The sequence below is a fragment of the Fukomys damarensis genome, unplaced genomic scaffold (assembly GCF_012274545.1).
Source record: "Fukomys damarensis isolate Sample0158 unplaced genomic scaffold, DMR_v1.0_HiC HiC_scaffold_7, whole genome shotgun sequence".
In the NCBI taxonomy this organism is placed as follows: Eukaryota; Metazoa; Chordata; class Mammalia; order Rodentia; family Bathyergidae; genus Fukomys; species Fukomys damarensis.
In genome coordinates, this window is record NW_022900919.1 from 20,225,680 (window position 1) to 20,245,310 (window position 19,631).

Here is a 19,631-nt window from a genome sequence, read left to right on the forward strand (position 1 = left end):
GAACACGACAGAGAACCGAGAAACCCAGGAAGGAACACACCAGCCTAGATGGTAAAGAGACCTTTATTAGTCTGGCCAGACGGCACTCCCGGAGCCAGGTGGCTCAGAGAGGCAACTGCTCAGGGGCTGAGGTACTTTTTATAAGGTTTTTCTAAACAAAGAGTCAGGGAATTCACAGAACAAGACTGCAAACACATTGCTTATCTTATGCAGGAAATGTTCTAGGGTCACCTTTTGTCAAACCATTTGCCCCTGGGCGGGCTGTTAACCAAGGTAGCAATTAGCATATGAAGAAGCACAGTCTGGCCTATTAGCATGGAGTCACTTTAGCCTATTCAAGTCTTACACATTTAGGCACAAACCACACCAAACCTGACCGTATCTTGTTCATGTGCATGGAAGCTACTGTCTAGTTATTTTATTACAGAGAAATGCACAAGAGGATTTCTGTGAAGAAAAAGCTTATATTTAGCTATTATGAATTTCTCATCATTGTTAATGATCAGTTTTTCTATACTAAATGTACTGTATTATAATACAGTATTTTTTACTTACAAGATTACAGTCAAGATAACTTGCCCTATATGTATGTTAATCTGCTTGTATCTGTATATATATATACACACACACACACACACACGTAACATATACTTAAGTATAAATATTCTACATACTTTTTAAAAACCTTATATGAAACATGGTGTTTGCTATATAATGCACATGACAGATAACTTTAGAATGAATGTTGAATTAGTGTTAGAATTAATGGTTGTGTTGGTGCCATTGTTTTATTTTATTTTATTTATTTATTTTTGTTTTTTGAGACAGGGTCTCACTATGTAGTTGAGACTGACCTGGAACTCACTATGTAGCCCAAGCTGGTCTTGAACTCACAGGGATCCTCCTGTCTCAGCCTCCTGAGGGCTGGGATTACAGGCGTGTGCCACCATGCCCAGCTGGTGCTATTGTTTTAAACATCTCTGTTGTGTGGCAGAAAAAAAAGAAAAGCTAGATATTAGGCATAAAGTTTTATGTTGATGCACAGAATCTATTGTTTATTTTTAATTTTTAAAAATGATTGATATTTGACCTGTACAAGTACATGGGAAAGAAAAGTAAACTATGGGTATATCTTATTTAATAAGGAATTTAAGAAAAATGCTAATATTATACATGAACGGAGCTCTTCATATCATCTAGGGAAATCATCACTCTAAGGAAACAGCTCCCCTATATTACTACAAATACATCTCACGCTCCTAACATTCTTTTAGGACAATTTCCAAAACTTATTCAGAAGAGATAGGAGGAAGAGGGGGTAAAGTTGACTGAGACTGGTGCTTGGAAGTTTCCATGGCCATTGGTGTAAGACTTGAATAGGCTAAAGTGACTCCATGCTAATAGGCCAGACTGTGCTTCTTCATATGCTAATTGCTACCTTGGTTAACAGCCCACCCAGGGGCAAATGGTTTGACAAAAGGTGACCGTAGAACATATCCTGCATAAGATAAGCAATGTGTTTGCAGTCTTGTTCTGTGAATTCCCTGACTCTTTGTTTAGAGAAACCTTATAAAAAGTACCTCAGCCCCTGAGCAGTTGCCTCTCTGAGCCACCTGGCTCCGGGAGTGCCGTCTGGCCAGACTAATAAAGGTCTATTTACCATCTAGCCTGGTGTGTTCCTTCCTGGGTTTCTGGGTTCTCCGTCGTGTTCCCGGAGCCTCGCTGGGTGTTAGGGCGCAGCATCGTGGAGGCCTTTCGGCTGTTCACTCTCCGTGAAGTGGAAGTGAGACTTTAGGTCTTACAATGGTTCTAGACACTTCTGTATATAGTTTCCCACCTTCCTTGCAATCATATTAATCATTGGAAATATGACCGATTTGTGTTGGTGTGAGAGAGACAGAAGATAAAACAGCAAACTTCTATATCACATGTTCCAAAGAGGAACTTTCTGATGGGATTCCTTCAGCATTCCCAGTAATATCCCCACCAACTTTCTAGAAGTCATGAAGAAATACATACATTTGCTGGGCATGGGACTTTGGTCTGAGTTCTCTGCAAGTTCAGATCTCATCCTTGGGTAGGGAAAGATTTTGAAGTTTTCATTGAGGAACTACTTATTTTTTTCCTCATAGGTTTGGGTAAAAAAAAATTCTTCAGAGTCGAGTCTATAAAAATGGCAGTTGCTTGGGAAGCAAATAGCTACTGTTTTTTTTAAATTATTATTTATTGATTGATTTGGTACTGGGGATCAAATTCAGGACCTTGCGCTTGTGAGGCAGGAGGCGACACCAGTGAGTTGGATTCCCGGCCCCAGGATATTGTTCCCGATTGTTAGCTCGAGCTCTTGAGGAGCTATCCTGTAGATGGAATGGTGTTCATGGGAACACCTGGGTCAGCAGTCATACATGCTCTTCCTTATTTCCTTCGATGACTTTACTAGATCAGTCTACTATGCTATCTGTCTATTACTTTTCACATACGCTGAGAAAATGTGACAGCAGAAGAGGGCATTTTTCGGGAAAATAAAATACCATAACAGCAAAATCCACAGCTACCTGCCCTTAGACATCTTCATTATGGAGGTACTGAGGACATGTTTATTTACTCAAAACCAACAGAAAATAAATGAATGGAGGAAAAAGAAGAGGTAAGATATGGAGAGCATTGTAAAGGAACACGACATGAGCACAGCCATACTGACCTGTGATTCACCGGAGCAGTGTGGACGTGCCGTCGCCCATAACAACGGGCTAGTTCAACTGGTGATCTGACCTGTTGCCTAGCAAATGTAGCCCATAATAGTTGTTTTGTAGAGCATTGTGACCTTTGCAGTCAGCTACGCCCTATTCACACTTTTGGTTTCGGTTTTAGCCTATATATACTCCACCCTGAAAAAATAAACGGGGCCTTGCTACGAAGAGAGCATGAGCCTGGAGCTAAGTCTGTGAGACTGTTTGCTCTCCTGTTCTTCCCTCAGGTTTGGGACCTGCTGGCAGGATTCTGACGTTGCAGCTCGCGACAAGTGGCGCCTGAACAGGGACCTGAGTAAGAGGGACATCGAGGAGAGCGCCCTGCGATCCAGGGCTCTACAATAAGAACCGCGACTGATCCCCGCGGCTCCTGCCGGTAAGTGACAGGGGACGATAGTCCTGATCACGGCAGTAGAAGCAAGTGCCACTGGTGAGAGACGGGGCGTTAGTCCTGATCACAGCAGTGGTAACAAGGGGTGTAAGCCCTCACATTTTTAAAGTATGGGTCAAATGGAATTTAGAGGTTATGTAGGCAACTCCATACAAAAGTTGTTAAACGTACAAGGGGTTAAAGTTAAGAAGGTTCAATTGGAAGCATTTGTGAAAATATTGGATGAAGTTTGTCCATGTTTGTGTGATGAGGCAGAAATAAATGCTAAGGTATGGGAGAGAGTGGGAAAACAGTTGAATGAAGCCCTTGTGGCTGAGTCTGATCGTTTTCCAGAAAGTACCTTTTCTTATTGCGCTTTGTTAAATACCACTCTCAAAACTCCCACTAAAAAGGAGATCTCGACAAAAAGAAAAAAGAGGACCTTCAAAAGGAAGGCAGAAGAGGAGCGGTGAGTTTTCTTGTAAATATTAAAAATGGGAGCTAGCAAGAGTTGCATGCTTTTTGTACCTATGCTTAAAGATTTATTGTGTGTCGGTGGTGCTAGAGTAGGACACCAACAATTGTGTAATTTATTAGAATTTGTAGAAATAGTTTGTCCTTGGTTTCCTTTTCTTTGCTTCTGTGTCTTTCTTTTCCTGTTAATGTCTGAATTGGTAATTTGTGATCCGGATCATTTTGGAGGCAGGGAGAGAGGTCCAGGCAGATGTGCTAATGGACTCCGCGCCGCAGGGGCCGGAGAGATTCTTTGCCCCTCTGGTAGGAACTCTGTCTCTCTGTTTATGGGTAGGGAGGTTGATTTTTTCCCCTCCTCAAGACCCTCTGTTTAGAGTGTTCTTCTGGTTTTGGAACAGGAGATTAAGGAGATTCCCTGACAGAGTCCCTGGTTCTTCTTTCGGTTTGGTCTTCATAAGTCTTTGTCTTACATTGTTTGGCTTCTTTTGCTCCAGCCTAGGAGTTGCTCACACTTCTGCTCTGCGACAGTCAGCTGTTAGTGAAAACTAGTTTTGGTAACACTTCTTGTGCATTGTTTTATACTGCGATTATAGGGTTAACTTGCTCTTTTAGGTTAATACTGTTCTATTGGCAGCCAGTCAAAATTTTAAGATGTAACAATCTAAAAGCAGAAAAAGGATACTTTAAACTGAATCAGCAGGTGGTCTCCCGGCAGGGTCGCCCTGTTGTAATTTGTGATAAGGAGGATACTGAGACCATTAAGAACACGAAAAGGACCATCAAGGTGCCCCACTCAGTGGACTGCTTGCAAGGCATTCTCAGTGTGATCCCCTTACAGTTGCTGGCTTTCCACCTTGCTGTGTTGAGAGGCTATGATGTTGATTTCCCACGGAATCTAGCCAAATCTGTAACTGTAGAATAAAGAGCATCGGAAACTTGGGATGATTAAGCAACATAAGACACCTTTTGTATTTAAAACTTTGATTTGAAATATCACCCCTGGAAGCCTTTTGTAGTAAATCCTTATTTATATAACAGTTATAATTATTCCACTAAATTTGTGATTTTTTGTGAAATTGCCTCATATTTTTCCAGTACTATGTGGGGGGAGTTTGAATAATGAAATCTATGTTAGAATCTGTATTCAGAAAGATTTTAGCTGTCATTTTCTTTAGTGAACTGGTTATTGAACTTCTGATTCCTTCCCTTCCATCTGGGAGGATTATGTTTTTAAACTTTTGTGTTCTTAACTTTTTAAACGCATTGGCATTTGTTTTAGCAGGCTTCTATTCATTCAGACCAAGGAAAGAGTGGTTCATTTAATTGGAATATCTAAAGACAGTGACAGTGTATGCTAAAACTTGGACATTTACTGAAGGTTTTGCTAAGTTATATGTAAATAGAAGATACTGTGATTTATTTTGAAGCTTGTTTCTGTTTTGTTTTTAAATCAAACTGAAAACTTTTCTTGGATTTATATGTAAGTTTAGTTAACCTTATTTCTCATATGTCTTTTATCTGTAAGTGGAAATAATTTAGGAAGCAAATTGTTACAGTGCATTGGTGTTATCCAACCCTTAATAGAACATAATTATACAGTTTCATAGCACTGACTTTGAATTTGAACTACTTTGGTCAACTGACAATATGATTTTAAATTTGAAAATGGGTGTTGGATATCCTACTCTTTTGTTTTTTTTTCATCTCCTAAAAGTAGTTTTTATTTCCTTGTATCTGTAGTTTTTATTTTTAAATAACTGTTGAAGGAGATTATTTATCTTTTTTTTAAAAAATCACAACACAAAGCTGCTCTCAAAATCAGTTCTGATATAAGTATTCTGTTGCAAGCCGCAACGTCAGAATCCTGCCAGCAGGTCCCAAACCTGAGGGAAGAATAACAGGAGAGCAGTTTCACGAACTTAGTTCCAGGCTCATGCTCTACGGCAGCAAGGCCCCGTTTATTTTTCAGGGTGGGGTATATATAGCCTAAAACCGAAACCAAAAGTGTAAACAGGATGTAGCTGACTGCAAAGGTCACAAGGTTCTACAAAACAAGTATTATGGGTTACATTTGCTAGGCAACAGGTCAGACCACCAGTTGAACTAGCCCGTTGCTATGGGCGACAGCACGTCCGTGCCGGCGAGGTGACTCAAAGTTCAACCATGGCTGTGCCTTTTTTTTTTTTGTCAAGGCTCACCATAAAGGCTCATCATAGTATTCTCTTCAATTTTGTCCCAAGGAGGAATTTTCTGCAGTTAATTTAACTTCTTTCACTTCCTTGTTACATAACACTAATACCCTCAGTGCCAGTTTGGAACTTCCTTACAAGTACTTGGAAGATTTTCAAGTCTTTGACTAATCATTTGACTTTAAATATGTATGGTAGACTAGGCTCAGAAAGATAATATGCTTTATAGTGTTATTAATGAAGAGTAGCATCAATTGAGTGTTACTTCCTAGGTATTTTTTTTTTCTGAATGTATTTTCTGTGTTCAACTCTTGCAATTAATATAGGAATGAAGATGATATTGATCTGCATTCAGTTAGTTGGCTAGTGTTGATTTGACAATTTGGATTAAAATACTGTGATACCCCTAATGTGACTAATAATTTCTTCACAGAGCTTTTTGGACCAGATCTTGGGGCTACAGAGGAATATATGTTATGGAGTTATAATTTGGTTTAGTCCTTCTCTTTGAAGAGTTTTCACTTTTAATTGTGAAGGTGAAACATTTAGCATGATTTGTAAGCTCAGGCATGTCTTCTTTTTGTATTTGAACTTCCTGATGAGGTTAAGATGTTGTGATAGCTATTATTGCTGCAAGACAAGCACAGAATTCTGCTTGTGTTTGAGGGTTAGAGAAGGAATTAACATTTTGAGGTAATATGCAAGGACGTTCAGTGTTGAAGATAGAAACCTAATTGTCTTAGAAGATAAAGTAAGGTCATTACTTAAATCTGTTTAGCTACTATAGCTACTCTTTACTATTTTAATTGTTTCTAAGATTATTTTGTATAAGCCTGCTAGTTTTAGTATGTGTATACTAGTGTCACTTCTTATGTATGGTATAATAGCTTTTGACACACAAATTGTATGGATTTGTAGGATTTCTTTTAAATTATTTTATTGAGATAATCTTGTATATCATTATGTGATACAGTGTAGTATTTTATTACATTTACATATTGTGAAATGATCGACTCAGGATGCTTAGGTTACCTATCATTTCAAACATTTATCATTTCTTAGTGATGAGAACATTCAGAATCCTGTCTTGTAGCCATGTTGAAGTACTCTTCAGTATTATTGACTATAATAATCAGTGTAATAGAATGCCAGAACTTATTCTTCCCATCTGGCTGTGACTTTGACTTTGTATCTGTTGACCAGTCTGTCCCTCCCCACGCACACTCCAAGCGAGGGTATGTTCTAAACTGACTATAGACCAAAATAAAGAACAAAATAGTAGTTTGTTATATAGAAGGTTAATAGTAAATGAGATAGAAAAATATTAGGAAAGCTATAAGTAAGAGTTGTACTTTTGACATGAAAGGTTTTTGTATGTTCCTCTTGTCTTTACCTAAGAATGTAGAGAATGTTTATGGAAATGATTTATAAAATGTTTGCTTGTTGGTTTCAAGTTTGTTATAAAAGGTTTACATTTATAGTCAAGAAGAGATCCTTTAACCCTAATTCTACAAGAGATGTCTGTTAATTTTGATCTGCAAAAATTTTGACTAGTCATAACAAAAAGATTTTATAATTCAATTGGCCGAAACCATCTGAGTGCACTCGTTAAAATTGTCTTATATGTTTGTTTGTCTTAAATGTTCAAAGATGTTTGTATGTTCTTGATCAGAATGACATCAAATACAAATAGATTGTTGATTTCTACAACCTGGCTTTATAGGATCAAATAAAAAACTTAAAAGATAATTAGATATAACCTTTAAATTTGGATATGCTCCTGTTGGTAAATAAAGAAGCAGCTGCTCAGAAAATTTATTCTGATCTTTGTTCACTAATGGGAGCCACCAAAATAATTTTCATAGCCTTATAAAAAGATATATCTTGTAGAATATGTTGTTGGGAATGTTTTATTGGTTATCAAAGTTCTGAATTGTAGAAATGTTATTGTAATATGTTTCTGATGGTTATTTTCTGTTAAAAAAAAAAAAACAAAAAAAACCAGGGAAGATCCTGTTGATACAAAAGCTACATTTCAGGACATAAGAATTCATATCTGGTATACAAAATGTATTTATATTGTTTTTCCAACATATTGTTTATGATAATAACCTTTTGGTCCAGGTATTCTCCTTTTTCTTCTGCTACACCTAATTATGGTTACAGATACATTTATAGACCCACCACTATCCCTGAACAGCTTGAAGCTGGATTTCCACTGAGGAGACCGGACTGGGACCCCAACACTGAAGCAGCAGAGAAAACTCCAGGATGTGTCTTGGTGCACAAGTGGAGACTTTATTGTCCAGAACAAGGATTTAATGGGACTGGTGATTTAATAAGACATCTCAAGGGTTTTTGGACTGGTCACTCGAATATTCCATGGACTTAGGCTTATCTGTGGGACTTTGGTGAGCAGATTCACGTTTTCCTCAGGCCAACATTTCGGTACTGCCGCTGAACAGTATTTTTCTGTGGTGTTTGCTCCTGTATTGATGATCATTGTAGTTTTGATGGTTCTTTGTATTTGTGGTTGTTGTATGTGTAGCAGGATGACAGGAATGTGTCAATCTTTCGTGTTTCGTCATGGACGTTTAGCTATGGCTGTACAGGCTTCTTTAGGTGATGATGCAACACGAGTAGCAATCTATTTGGCTCAGGCTCGACATGCCTAGATTCCCTGCCTCGGAATGCTCAGTGATGGGTAAGGACGGAAGCTTCTGTCTACCAACCTAAGACAGGTCGTATTGGGACATAAGCCCTACGACTGATGATGGGTAAGGAGATGGAAGACTTCTGCCGCCTAAGACAGAGGTTCCTTGGCTTATGCATGATGAACAGCCTATTGCTAGCATTCTTCATGCTATCAAAGAGAAATGGGGGAATTGTGGTGAGCCTTGACATAAGCACAGCCATGATTGAACTTTGAGTCACCTCGCTGGCAGGGACGTGCCGTCGCCCATAACAACGGGCTAGTTCAACGGGTGGTCTGACCTGTTGCCTAGCAAATGTAACCCATAATAGTTGTTTTGTAGAGCATTGTGACCTTTGCAGTCAGCTACGCCCTATTCACACTTTTGGTTTCGGTTTTAGCCTATATATACTCCACCCTGAAAAATAAACGGGGCCTTGCTACGAAGAGAGCATGAGCCTGGAGCCAAGTCTGTGAGACTGTTTGCTCTCCTGTTGTTCTTCCCTCGGGTTTGGGACCTGCTGGCAGGATTCTGACGTTGCGGCTCACGACATCTTGTCACAAAAAAAATTGTTTTTCTTTCCTCACTCAGTTCCCTTTGACTTATAGGCACAGGAAAGACTTATTTGACAAAAAAAGTACACATTTGAAGGGAGGGAAGGCATTTGGAGAGTGAGCCACATTGTGTCCTGGAGTTGTGGTCTTGTGGGTAGAAATCTGTGGAGTTTGTGCAGTCAAATGCTCTATCCCTGAGCTATGCCCCCTCCTGCTCTCTGGAGTTTGTGAACAGACAGAAAGCACAGGTTCACTTTTTAGGCCAAAGGCAATGGCTCTTTCTACAGATGAAGGATGAGAGCTTACAGAGAATGGCCTGTTTTATAGGTCAAAAGGGATGGCGACTCACCAGCAAAAAGGCCATTTTTAGAGATGAAAGAAAAGCACTGGCCCAGAACCCAATTTACAGTTTTACCGTGTGTATTTTAAGACTCTTGGGTTTGTCTTTGTTCTGTTTTGTGGATAATGGGATTGAATTGAGGGATTTTACACTAACTGAGCTATCTCCCAGCCCTTTTTAAAACTTTTTATTTTGTGGGCTGGGGATTTAGCTCACCAGCACCATACCTGACTTGGAAGCACAAGGTGCTGAGTTCCATCCCTGGTACCAAAAAAAAAAAAAGATAAACCCTCCAAAAAACAAATTTTCTTTTTTTTTTTTTTTTTTAAATTTTGAGGTAGGATCTCACTAAGTCAATGAGCCATCCAGGCTGGCCTGGACCTTCAGATCACCCTGCCTCAGCCTCCCAGAGTGTGCAGCCACCATCCATGCCTAGCTTTTTTTTTTTTAATGAGTTTCCCAGAAAGAAAAAAGGCTTGAGTAGCTTTTATTTTTTACTTTTTGGGGTCTCTCCATGTGTAGTTCAGACTGGCTTTCAACTCACAATGTAGTTTAGGCTGGCCTCAAACTCTCTGTGATCCTCCTGCCTCAGCCACCCAAGGGCTGGGATTACAAGTGTGTGCCACCATATTTGGCTTGAGTAATTTTTTAAATTATGATTTTTTTTCCTTATCTCCTTTATACCTATCTTTATTTTCTATACTACCTCAGTATCAGCACCCAGAGTGTGCAAGTTAGATTGTTTCAGATTAGAGATTGTTCCTATGGTTCTTAGGATCTCCTGCTTTGTTTTTTGGTTCCCAACTGGTCTTTGATGAGCTCTTGGCTCCTACCTACTTTGTGAGCTCCCCCACAGTCTTTTCAGTAAGTTCCTTTTTCTTTCAATTAAGACAGTCATTGACGGAATCTTTTAACCAATACTCCTTTTCCTTGCTATACCTGAGCCTCTTGGTGAGTGGAGAAAGGAATCGCCTGGAAGAGCGACCCTGAATTTGGTTGTGTTCTGATTGCCTTGCTGTCCCAGGCCAGTCTCAATGACTAGCTCAGGTACCAGGGACCCTCTCAGTAGGACCATTATGCCGTGAGCTGGTCTTACATGGGACTTACTGTCTCACTGTGACAGTTGACAGTGCCCAAGGCCAGCTTCCCAAAGAATCAATCACAATGCAGAGATAGCTGGCGCCAAGTCCAAAGGCTGACTTGGGATGGGAGCAGAGATGAATGAACTCAGCTGCTAGAAAGTATCAGCTGCAAATGCCCCAGCCCATCAGATCTCTTTCCTTTTGTTTTGGTTTTTGGTTGTTGTTGTTGTTGTTGTTTTTGTTTTTTGGTACCAGGGATCAAACTAGGGTCTTTGCACTTGCAAGGCAGGTGGCAGAACCACTGAGCTAAATCCCCAGCACTTGATCTTTTTCCTTTTGTGTAAGTTTCCATTTCTCCTGAGGATGGATAAGAGGAAAACAAATTTTTGTCAATAAAAGGCTATATCCCAAAATTATTTTCTTCTACTATTTTCGGATCTTCTGTAGGAATGCTAGCCTCTAAGGAATCAGGAATTTGCTCCAGAGGTTTAAGGTATCTCAGGCCGGCCTGGAGATGGCACTATTTGCACGTGGTCAGTTAGCTAACACCTCCGGATGATAACTCGAGCAAAAAGGCGTGTTACTTTGCATGTTGGAACTGGATTAAAGGTTAATTAGTGAAAATCGGGTGGATTTCAAATGATCTTGGAAATGTACAGAGGAATTTCTAACACAAAATTCATAGTCCATAAAAAGAGAAGATTTAGCTGGGGGCAGTACTCTGAGGCTGAGGCAGGAGGATTGCATGTTCAAGCGCAGCCTGGGCAATTTGGCGAGACCCTGTCTCTAAGTAAATAAGTAAGTAAATAAATAAATAAGAGCTGAGCTGTAGCTCAGTATGAAGTTCCTGGGTTCAACCCCAGTATCGGTGGTGGGGGGATCAGCTCCCATTCCCATTCACCCTATGCAGGAATTAACAAGCAATTCGGTGCTGATGATGAATACTAAACGGAGCCGTGGAACCGGTGTGCTAGGTAAGGTGCCGCTCCTGGGGTAGCGACGAGAGGGAAGGTTCCAAGACAGCTGTGGAAGTCAGGGAGCTCTGAGGCGAAGAGGACGGGGCTTTCCTGCTCACGCAGTAAGACCACCTGTGAAAACAAAGGGGCGTGCAAAACTGGGCACACGTGCACAGCTGTAAATCATAAGGAGAGGCGCGGGTTTGAATGACGGGGTCTTTTCCTGAACGAATTTCTCTCGTGCCAAGGTCTGCCCTTACCCGTGGAGGACAACAATGTCACTTGCTGCCACACGGTTCTCGACCTGAAAAGGACTTTCAAGTTTGCCCGTCTGACATTACAGGCAAATACACGGAGGCCGCATAAAAGTGAGATGACCAGGGCCGAGGTTGTAGCTCTATGGCATAGCGCCTGCTTGGCAAGCACGAGGTCTTGAGTTCTACTCCCAGTACGAAAAAAAAATTTGTGAGATGACCAGTCTCGGGTTGCAGCCTCCACCAACACTGGGAAATCGGTGGCTTGCCCCGCGGGTTTTCTGCGTCAGGCCCTCACTCGCCGCTCAAGGCTCTTCCTCTGGCTAGTCTCCCTGCACCAAGGTCGGGTCGGCTTTGAGCGGACTACGTCTCCCACAATGCCTTGGGTCTTACATCCCTCCCGCCGTGGGGAGCAGTTTTCACCAATAGAAAAGCGGAGATTGTAGAGGACGTTCTTAGCAGCCAATGGGTGCAGTAGTGGGCGGGGTTCTCCCGTCCATTGTTCTTGGTGCCCCACGGATTTGAGCCAAGGTGAGTGTGGAGCGGCCGGGCAGAACGTGAGGCCGGTTTTGCGATTTGGGAGCCTGGGCCGGACGTGGTTCCGGGAGAGTTTAGCTGAGGGGCCTGCCCCGAGCCGCGCACGCCCCTGGTGGAGCAGCGTGAGGCGAAGGGATAACAGGCCTGGAACCAGCCTGGCAGCCCCGCTGGGGGAGGGGCTTCGGGGGCGCCATTGGCGGCTCGGGCTGGGGGGCCCTGTTTCACCTGAGCCCCAGACCTGGCGAGTGTCGCGAGCCGCGACGTCAGGATCCTGCCAGCAGGTCCTAAACCTGAAAGGACGAGGACAGAGAGACGGGAGGCACTTTTCTTCTCAAGTTACTTGCTTGATTACAGAACCTTTTCCTTTTACACTCTCCAGCTGTACGGGAGCGAAAGTACCGCCCACACATTCCAGAAGGAAGCAATAACAATTACTATGAGTTACATCTGCTAGGCAATAGATCAGATCACCAGCTGAACTAGCCCGTTGCTATGGGTGACGGCAAGTCCACACTGCTCGGGTGAATCACAGGTCAATATGGCTGTGCTCTCCATAGGCGAGCAGACCCGACTCCCTCGCGCATCCGGGAGGCGTGGGGCTGCTCTAGGGAAGGATGGGCTTTCGACATCCCGCGTGATGACTGTGGCTCAGACGGGGAAACTGAGCGGGCTGCGAACTTGAGGTCTCTGCAGTTTCCCCGAGCTTCTCGTGCTTTGGGGAACTGCACATTGGAAACTTCAGTTTTCCTTCTAGTTTGTTTTGTTGCAGCTCTGAACTTAAATCGTTTGTAATTCTGCTACTCTCAATACAATATTTTGTGGAGCTGTCCAGGTCTGTTTTTCTCCTTGTATTAGTTTTTAAAGGGAATTGGGGTTTTACTGTGCATGGTATTTCCTAGTGTTGTGTTTATCCATTATTTTCATATCAGGGGGGTTATCAGAAATCGTTAATGATGATAATCTTGTTAATACTAGTCCAGGATGTAGCTTAGTAGTCGAATGCTTGCCTAGTGTGTGTGTTCAGTGCCCTGGGTTAGGTCCCCACTGCTACAAAGAACAAAAATAGATTAAAAATTTTAAAAATTTAGTACAATAGAGTATACACAGGTCTGTAATTTCATGTTATTTTTGTGCAGATACAGAACATTTCCCACACTCCTGCAGGTTGAGTACCTTTCCCAGACACTACTCCCTAAAGGTAGCCATTATTTATTTTAGAATACTTATTACATTCCACTGAATGGAAGCGCCATGATTTATTAACTGTTTTCCTGCTGCTAGTTCCTCAGTACCCCGAGCTATGTACCCTAGCTCTGCTGCTAGATTTTTAAGATGTCAGCTTCTTACAATTAGGAGCAATGCTGTGGTTGTATATTCCTTGCAAATGAAATACTCTACGAAGATGGTTATTTTTTTAAGATAAATTCCTGAGAGGCAGCTGGGTTTGATAACATAAGCCTGTAATCCCAGCACGCTGGGAGGCTGGGGCAGGAGGATTGCAAGTTTAAACCCAGCCTGGGCAATTTATCAAAACGCAGTCTCAAAATTAAAAAAAAAAAAAAAAAGTTTTTAAATTGGAAGAACTTGGCATATAGCTTACTGTGAAGTCTGGGTTCATTTACCAGTTACACACACACAAGTCCAGAGGGGCCAAGGGCAGATCAGAGTATAAGCATGTCAGAAACTCTATAGAGTTGGCTCTCCATATCCTTAGGATTGAAAGAAAGCTTTTTAATTGCATGTATTCTGAACATGTAGACTTTTTTCTGTCATCTTGTTTATTCCCTAAACAGTACATTGTAGTTATTTGCATAGCATTTATATTGTTCTAGGTATTGTAATTTAGAGATGATTTAAAGTACATGGAAAGCTAGGTGTGGTGGCCCATGCCTCTGAGCCTGGCACTCACAAGGCTGAGGTGGGAGGATCACCATGAATTCAAGGTCATTCTGAACTACGTAGGGAGATCCTGTGTCAAAAAATAAATAAATTGGGCTGGGGATTTGGCTCACTGGTTCTGCCATCTCCCTCGCAAGTGCAAGGACAAGAGTTTGATCCCTGGTACCTAAAAAATAAATAAATAAATAGGGGCCAGGATTTAACTCAGTGTTGCCACCACCTGCCTCACAAAGTGCAAGGTCCTGAGTTTGAACTAAGGCACCCCCCCCCGCAAAATAAATAAAGTACATAGAAAGATGTGCACAGGTTATTTGCAAATAGTATACCATTTTATATGTAAGTGTCTCAAGCGGCCACAGATTCTGATCGTCAGGGTTCTTGGAACTGCTCTCTTGAGGATCCTATACTTTAAGGAATGGTAATAATGAAGTTGAGATATTTGCCTTCAGGCAAAGCTCAGAGTGCCTTGACATTGGATTTGTTTCTAATCTGTAAGATATCTCCTTGTATGCGTGGTTACTGAGGTTGAATGACTAAGTTGTATGTTAGGTGAAGGTGACCTGCTGTACTGCAAGTCTGAACTGATTCAGAGCAGGATAAGTCCTGTTTTTTGTTTTGTTTTGTTTTGTTTTTAAACATTGTGTTTCTGATACTCATTCTTTGGTCTCTTGGAAAGCATGGGACTGCTTTTGTGATTGAAATATTTTTTTCCCATATTAGGTATTAAATTCAGGGCCTTTGCACTGAACCACTTTTTATTTTTGTTTTGTGACAGGATCTTGCTGGGTCACTAAATTGCCCAGGCTGGATTCAAACTTTCGATCCTCTTCCCTTAGCCTCTCAGTGCTGGGATTACAGGTCTGCACCACCATGTCCTGCAAGAGATATGTTTTCAGGAGTGGGGCATTCTTCCTTTAAGAGGGACAGGAAAGGCTGGTTTGCAGATGTAAGGATTGCTTGCTGGCCTAAGCCAGACTGCTATGAGTTGCTTTTAGGACACTTAGTGACTCTGGTTCTCTGTTTTGATTCTTGGCAGGGCTTCTTGTTGAGATTTGAGTGTCCTCTCTGAGAGCCTGGCTGGAGAAGACTCAAGGCGAGAACCCTGCGTGATTGTCCCATGAAGGTGGATGATGGCTGCAGAAGTACCAGCAGCAAACGTTCCCCTGAGCACTTTGGTCCAGGTGTCTCCAGAGGAAGAGGACCAGGAGGAGGAGGTGGTCACCACTGTGGTCCTGGAGGACGACTCCTGGGTACAAGAGTCAGTCCTGGAGGAGGATGGCCCTGAATCCAAGCTCCTGGCTGGTGGTGTTGGTAAGGGTGTTTGGCAGGAGACGGTAGCAGCTGGAGGACCACAGGGTGCACTTAGCCACCGGCACTGGCTGAGGCCACAGGTGCACACGAAGGAGCAGATGCTGACTATGCTGCCAAGGGAAATTCAGGCCTGGCTGCAGGAGCATCGACCTGAAAGCAGTGAGGAGGCAGAGGCTCTGGTGGAAGACTTGATCCAGACCCTTCCGGACAGTGGTAAGATGCGGAACCTCACAGGGTCCACAGTGGAGGAGAAGGCAGAATCCAGGAGAGTGCAGGGGATGGCATCTTCCCGCTACTCTGTCCCTGTGCCAGTCAGTCTATTTTTGCCCCCTTTAATGCCCTCATTGAGTGCAATGCTAGCTTTGCATTTCAGCACAGGAGGGGCTCAAGGACTGCTTGGCACTGCATTTGCATAGTGGGCACAGTTTTTCTACTTTATTTGGAGCTGTCGGGAATTTGGTAGAGGTTATAGGAAGAGGGACTGAAGACCCCCATGAGCCACCCCTTGTCACCTTTGCTTGGTTCTGCAACAAACATTCAAATAGTTCCCCAAAAATAAAACTGAATAGTTCCAAATAAGTAGAAAAAAAAAGTCCAATTTGTTCAAAGCAATACTGTTTTAGAAAACTGAGATAAATGACAAGGAAACCAGCTGATACCTAGGTATAAAGTCATCCTGGACTCTTAAAAGAGTAATCTCAAACTTGGCTTTTTTGAATTGTTGAGTGTTTTTGTCTCTGTCACTAGTCAGTTGAGGGATCCTGGCTTGATGTCTCTCCACTCTGTGTACACTTAGCTTTGGTTGTAAATGGGACTCACCTGATTGCCAGATACTTCCTTCAAATCTGCCTGTGCCCCACGATGGTTTCAGGGCCCATGGACATGGCTTCTGTGGTGCTGGTAAGAACCACAGAAGTTCAGAGAAAGGAGCGGGAAGAGGCGAGTTCAGCCAAGGTTTCCTGGGAGAAGTAAAATATGAGCGGAAGATTGGAGGATGGAGTGGAATTTGGAAAGTCATAGGACAGGCAGGAGTTGAGGCCAGGGTGAGGAGGGGCCAAGGTGGTGTGTTCCTTCCCTTGGCATTGGGGAGAGTTGGCTGGAAAGGGAGAGTACTTTTAGGAAGTTCTTGACAGAGGGCCCACAGGGCTGGGAGTGGGAGTGGAGTGCAGCAATAGGAATGAGGTTTGATTGGGGCAGGGCAGGCTGGAGGCAGGGGGTCAGCCAGGAAGCTGCCTGCCTGTGGGGTGTGCAGCGATGGGGGTCAGCCCTAGATGGGACAACAGGGGAAGAGGGTGACATAGGACCCATGCAAGAAAGAACAAATGGTAGCATTATGTAGCATTTCTCAAGTTCTTTCTGCAGGCCAGGCTGTGTGCTTAGCATTTAATATGCAAAACCCACATAAAACTTCACCACCTTGGGAGATAAGCTGGACTCTTGCGGCCAGAGAAATTAGGTGATGGCTTTAAGATCACACAGCTTATATGAGGGAGAGCAGCTAAAGAGTGAACTTACTATGTGTCTGAGGATGCGGCCTATGTTAATTCATTAGCACAGCGTCTCTGATGCTAAAGTGACCATTCTGGTGCAGTGTTGGAAAGAAGGAATGCAGACAAGGGTTAAGACAAAGTGTCTTAATTCAGGGCTTCTGGTCTGGAGAGTTTTAGAAGCCTGGAAAGGAAAAGAGGAAAGTTGTTTTGGAGCGGAGGTTAGAACAACTGCTAAGGATCAAGAAGAATAAAGCTGGAGAAAGGGATGGACGTTGAGAGGTGACGGCCCCACATTGGGGCATTTTACATGCTCGTCTCACTAAGAATCCTGTCAGTGAGTGGGACTGTCACAGATAGGAAATGGAAGCTCAGCAAGGTCACATAGCTCTCCCGGGGCAGAGCCAGGACTGAAACCGAGGGCCAGGGATTTAACTCAGTGGCACCACGCCTACCTTGTAAGCACAAGGTCCTGTGTTCAATCCCCAGCACCAGAAAAAAAAAAAAGACTTCATTCTGAGAAATCCAGATTTGCTTCCACTGTGTATTTGATAGATTCCACGTTTTTGTGTGTATATGCATGCATGTGTGTTGGTGGGAATTGAACTGGGGACAATGAGCTATATCCCCAGACTGTTTCTAAATTTAATTGTAAGTTTTATGGTATTGGGGATAAACCCAGGGCCTTCACACTGAGCTATATCCCCAGCCTTTTTTTTTGGAGACAGATTCTCACTAAAGAAGTTACTTGGGCTGGGCTTGAACTTGGGATCCTCTTGCCTCTGCCTCTCAGTGCTGAGATTACAGCAGAATGCCACCATGCCCACTTTAAAATCTTAAGAAAAAATAAAAACCTCTCATCCTGTTTTAAGGTTTTGTTTATTTGCCTCCTGTACAGCACTGCTGGGATGAATAAAGGGAACCTTCCCACAGGGAACTTTCCCTGAAGGTTGCCAGCTCACCTGCTCAGTGGAGGAAAGAGGCAGGCTCCCTCCTTCCAGCCTCTGTCAGAAACAACCTGAAAGCCAAGCTAAGCTTTGGTCTGAAAACAAAGTGGGGTCCACTCAAATAGGGCAGAATGGAGCCTAAGTTTCAATCTCCAAAGCCAAAAGATTTAAAAGAATTCAGAGTGTGCAGGAGTGTGTTGTTCCCACGTCTTAAGCTGCAAAGCTTCCAGGATCTCATCCTTACCTGCCCCAAGTATAAGCTTACTGCCTGGCACTCTCCCTGTGAAGAAATTAGACCACGTATATCCAGGCACTCTTCCCTCAGGCCCCCTTTTCCCAGAATAGGTAGTGTCTGAATCAGTTTCCCAGCAGTTTAATAAATCACAGTCTTAACAATTATAATCTCCAAGACAGCTGACCACAGCTGCAGCAGTTCAGTAGTCACACAGACTCCAAGGCAGCTACAGATTTCCTCTTACAACCCCATAAAACCCCATAGCCTGTAAGAGATGGTACTGTTCTGATCTAGTTGCCAAGGTTCCCTTGAGGTTTTAACTCCAGTAAAACCTGTCCTCTGCTGTGTAGCTTGATCCTTTTCCTTTTCCTACCAACCTGGGCTAATCTATCCCAGTCACAGGTGTAGTATGTGGGACACAGCAAGTTTTGAATTTGGAAATCAAAGTTTTGGAGAATTTGCGCTGGCTGAGGTAGGCGCTGGGGGCGACCCTGTCTCCTGCCAGGAAGTGAATGTGTGAGGGTTGGATTAGCAGCCTCAGGAAAAACATTCCAGCTTCTATAGGGACACTTGTTGGTGATATGGCCTTTGGGTAGAGTAAGGTTGAGCACAGGGTTCACGACTGGGCCCATGGAAAGACCACTTCCACAAGACATTAGTTACCTCTGCTGCTGGTTATAAAAGGGATGTAAAGCCCAGAAGTCTTCAGAGTATGTGTGTGTGTGTTTTCCCTGAGTGACATGGCAAATGACGCAGGTTTTTAGGACAGTCCTGATCTTGAAATATCAGTCCTTGTGCTGTGAGTGGTGGAATACTTGCTTGGGCTGCTTGAGGTTCTGGCTTAGAGCCCTGGCACCCCATCCCGCAAAGAACTCTATCCCTGTAGATGATCACAATCACAATGTCTGCCATTTTATAGTTCACAGCTCAGTCATACCACACTGTCTCCTGCTTGCAAGCCTCAGGCCGGAAGATGATTACAAATCCTGTGGTCTGAGTTTTGGTTCAAAACAGTCATTACCGAGTTGGGTGTTTGTGCCTGAACTGCTCTGTAATTGCCATATGCAGATTCATCCAATTTTCTACATGAGATAAGCAGAAAAAGACCAGTAAGGGTCAGGAGATCAGAAAACTTGGGCCACAGGGAGGGGGGTCTCCAAATAGCCCAAAACCAGTGTATTGCACCATCTGGACAGAAGAAGAACCAATCTTTTCTTAACAGACACATTTGATTCATGGAAGCCCATCAAAAAAAAAAAAAGAAAAGAAAAAAAAGAAACCTGTGGAAACCTCAAGGAAAGCAAAGGGAAAATTATTAAGCTCCAAACTGATAAATTCCTAACACACAAGAATCCTTTGACCAGTAGCACAGTGGATGGACCCCTCAACCAGCATCATCTGGAAATGTGTTCAAAATGCAGATCTCAGTTGGCTGGTAATCCCACCGGGAGGCTGAGGCAGGAGGATCACTGTGAGTTCAAGGCCAGTCTGGACTACTTAGTGAGACTGTCTCTCAAAAAAAAAAAAAAAAAAAAAAACCCCAAAAAAAAAAT

The 19,631-nt window shown here is 42.9% G+C and overlaps 1 protein-coding gene across 5 annotated transcripts in view; it reads left to right on the forward strand.

Moving 5' to 3' along the window:
* Window positions 1–2,880: 2,880 nt before the first annotated feature.
* Zscan2 (zinc finger and SCAN domain containing 2) overlaps window positions 2,881–19,631 on the forward strand; it is a 34,643-nt gene continuing 17,892 nt past the window's right edge. Inside the window, exons 1-2 of one of the 5 annotated variants that reach the window (XM_010621106.3) lie at window positions 2,881–3,126; window positions 15,135–15,622. In XM_010621106.3, coding sequence (XP_010619408.1) covers window positions 15,226–15,622 — 397 coding nt within the window. In that variant the 5' untranslated portion in view covers window positions 2,881–3,126; window positions 15,135–15,225. The other 4 variants (XM_033761095.1, XM_010621105.3, XM_010621107.2 and 1 more) reach the window with 4 other exon arrangements.